The sequence below is a fragment of the Manacus vitellinus genome, unplaced genomic scaffold, assembly GCF_001715985.3.
Source record: "Manacus vitellinus isolate BGI_N305 unplaced genomic scaffold, ASM171598v3 scaffold_110_pilon, whole genome shotgun sequence".
Classification (NCBI taxonomy): Eukaryota; Metazoa; Chordata; class Aves; order Passeriformes; family Pipridae; genus Manacus; species Manacus vitellinus.
This window is the reverse complement of record NW_021938845.1, coordinates 719,631-721,471: the sequence shown is the minus strand read 5'-3', so window position 1 is coordinate 721,471 and position 1,841 is coordinate 719,631. Positions and strand designations below refer to the sequence as shown.

General features: G+C 51.3%; 1 protein-coding gene across 1 annotated transcript in view; it reads right to left on the bottom strand.

The window, feature by feature from the left end:
• LOC103761342 (carboxypeptidase A2-like) overlaps window positions 1-1,841 on the bottom strand; it is a 19,751-nt gene that overhangs the window by 12,955 nt on the left and 4,955 nt on the right. Inside the window, exon 2 of the mRNA XM_029965621.1 lies at window positions 1,313-1,395. Within this exon, the coding sequence (XP_029821481.1) occupies window positions 1,313-1,372 (60 nt within the window). The 5' untranslated portion in view covers window positions 1,373-1,395. The remainder of the gene's footprint in view (window positions 1-1,312; window positions 1,396-1,841) is intronic.

Here is a 1,841-nt window from a genome sequence, read left to right as displayed (position 1 = left end):
GGAGGAGGGTTTGGCCACCCAGGAGGACCAGCCCTGGTCATAAACTCAATAAAACTCAATTTATGAGCTGTTTTTCGGCAGAAAAAGGACATGGTGGTGGAGTTTGGGGGGCACAGGATCTCTTTTATTTAAAAACGGGGATTCGTTCCTGGGTTCAGTCCCGGATCGTGGCTGGGTGACGCCATTCCAAGGGGGAATGAATCCCCCTCTGGAAGCACCTCCTCGCTCCACCCACTGTGGACTGACTGACAACAACTGGAAGCACGACCCAGGATCAACTCCAGGGTCAGCTCCAGAGCTGGAAAATACACCTTAAAATGGGGACAAAAAAGGTAAAAGCCAAACTCAGATTTATGGCTGTTTATTCACCACCACCTCACACCAGGTCTCTCCCTCTGCCCAGCTCAGGGATGAGGCTTTTTTTTTGGTTGGACCGACTTAAATCAGTGTTTTTCCGCATTAATAACTCGTTACTGGATTCTCCACCTCTGTTTTATTTCAGGGATGGATATTCCTGAAAACGTCGCCGGATTCGTGAGAATTCGGTCCGGGATTAAACGAGCAAAGTTCAAATGATCTCCTGGCCTCACAAAGCCCTGGGTTTGAGTAAGTGATATATTTATTATTTTTTTATTCTTAATCCTTAAATCTCTGTGATTTACTCACTGGGATCCAGCGCTCACTCACTGAATCCCAGGATTTCTTAATTCTTAATTCTTAATTACTAAAAGTCCTTCCAGGGTCAGAGACAATTTTTGCAACGCAACCCAAAGATAAACCTCTGGAATTTAACGGTTGGAGACGAGGGTTTGGATGGCTCAGGAAGGCAGAAATGAGGGAAAGGAGGAGAAATAAACTGGGAAAACAAGGGGAAAGATCTCTGATCCCAAGCCGGGCTCTGGTTTTCGGCTCTGCTTTGTGCTGGACTAGGTCTGTCAAGCTCGAGGTTTAAGCCCAGCTCAAAGCTTGGGGAACAGCAAAAGCCAAAAAAAAAGCCTTGGATGAGCAGGAATTCAGGAGCTCAAGTGCTTAGAAAACCTGAATTCGAGCGGAGAGAGGTTCCTTCAAACACCAGGGAAGGAAAGGAACGGGAGGAATCGGTCGGAGAACGCCAGGAATGTGCCCCGGGCGGGGTTTGCAAAGCTGAGCTCGAACCCAAACCCAGAGGAACTCGAACCAAAACCCAGAGGAACTCAAACCAAAACCCAGAGGAACTCGAACCAAAACCCAGAGGAACTCGAACCAAAACCCAGAGGAACTCGAACCCAAACCCAGAGGAACTCAAACCAAAACCCAGAGGAACTCACCCCACGAAGGTCTCCAGGGCCAGGGAAGCCCCGAGGAGGGCACTGAGGAGCAGAACCAGCCTCATCTTCGCCGCGGGCTCGGCTCGGCCTGGGAAAAGGGGGATTTATGCCGGGCTTTATTCCCAGGTAAAACCTTATCTGGGCAGAGCTATCGCCCCACGCGCCCGAGTTCCCACCCTTATCACCCCCCTCGAGGCCACCGGGAGGCCGAGGGCACCTCCAGAGCCGGATTTTCCAAGGGCACAGCCAGAGCAGTGGGGCGGGAGGCGGGTCCGGAGCAATGTGTGTCCTTTCACACGGATTCCTGGGAAAACAGGAGCCATCCCGGCCCTCGCTGGGATGGGGGGTTGTGTCCCAGAGATCCCAGAGAGTTTCATCCCAGTCAACGCTCGTTGTCGAAGGTGCCCAGGCATTGGGAGTTGTTGTTATCCATGTGGAGGGAGTCAAGGCAGTCTCCTGGCTGAACTTTGGGAATAACCTCCCCTGGAGCTGGATCCACTTCTTGTTTATCCCACTAAAAACGTTACTGAGGAA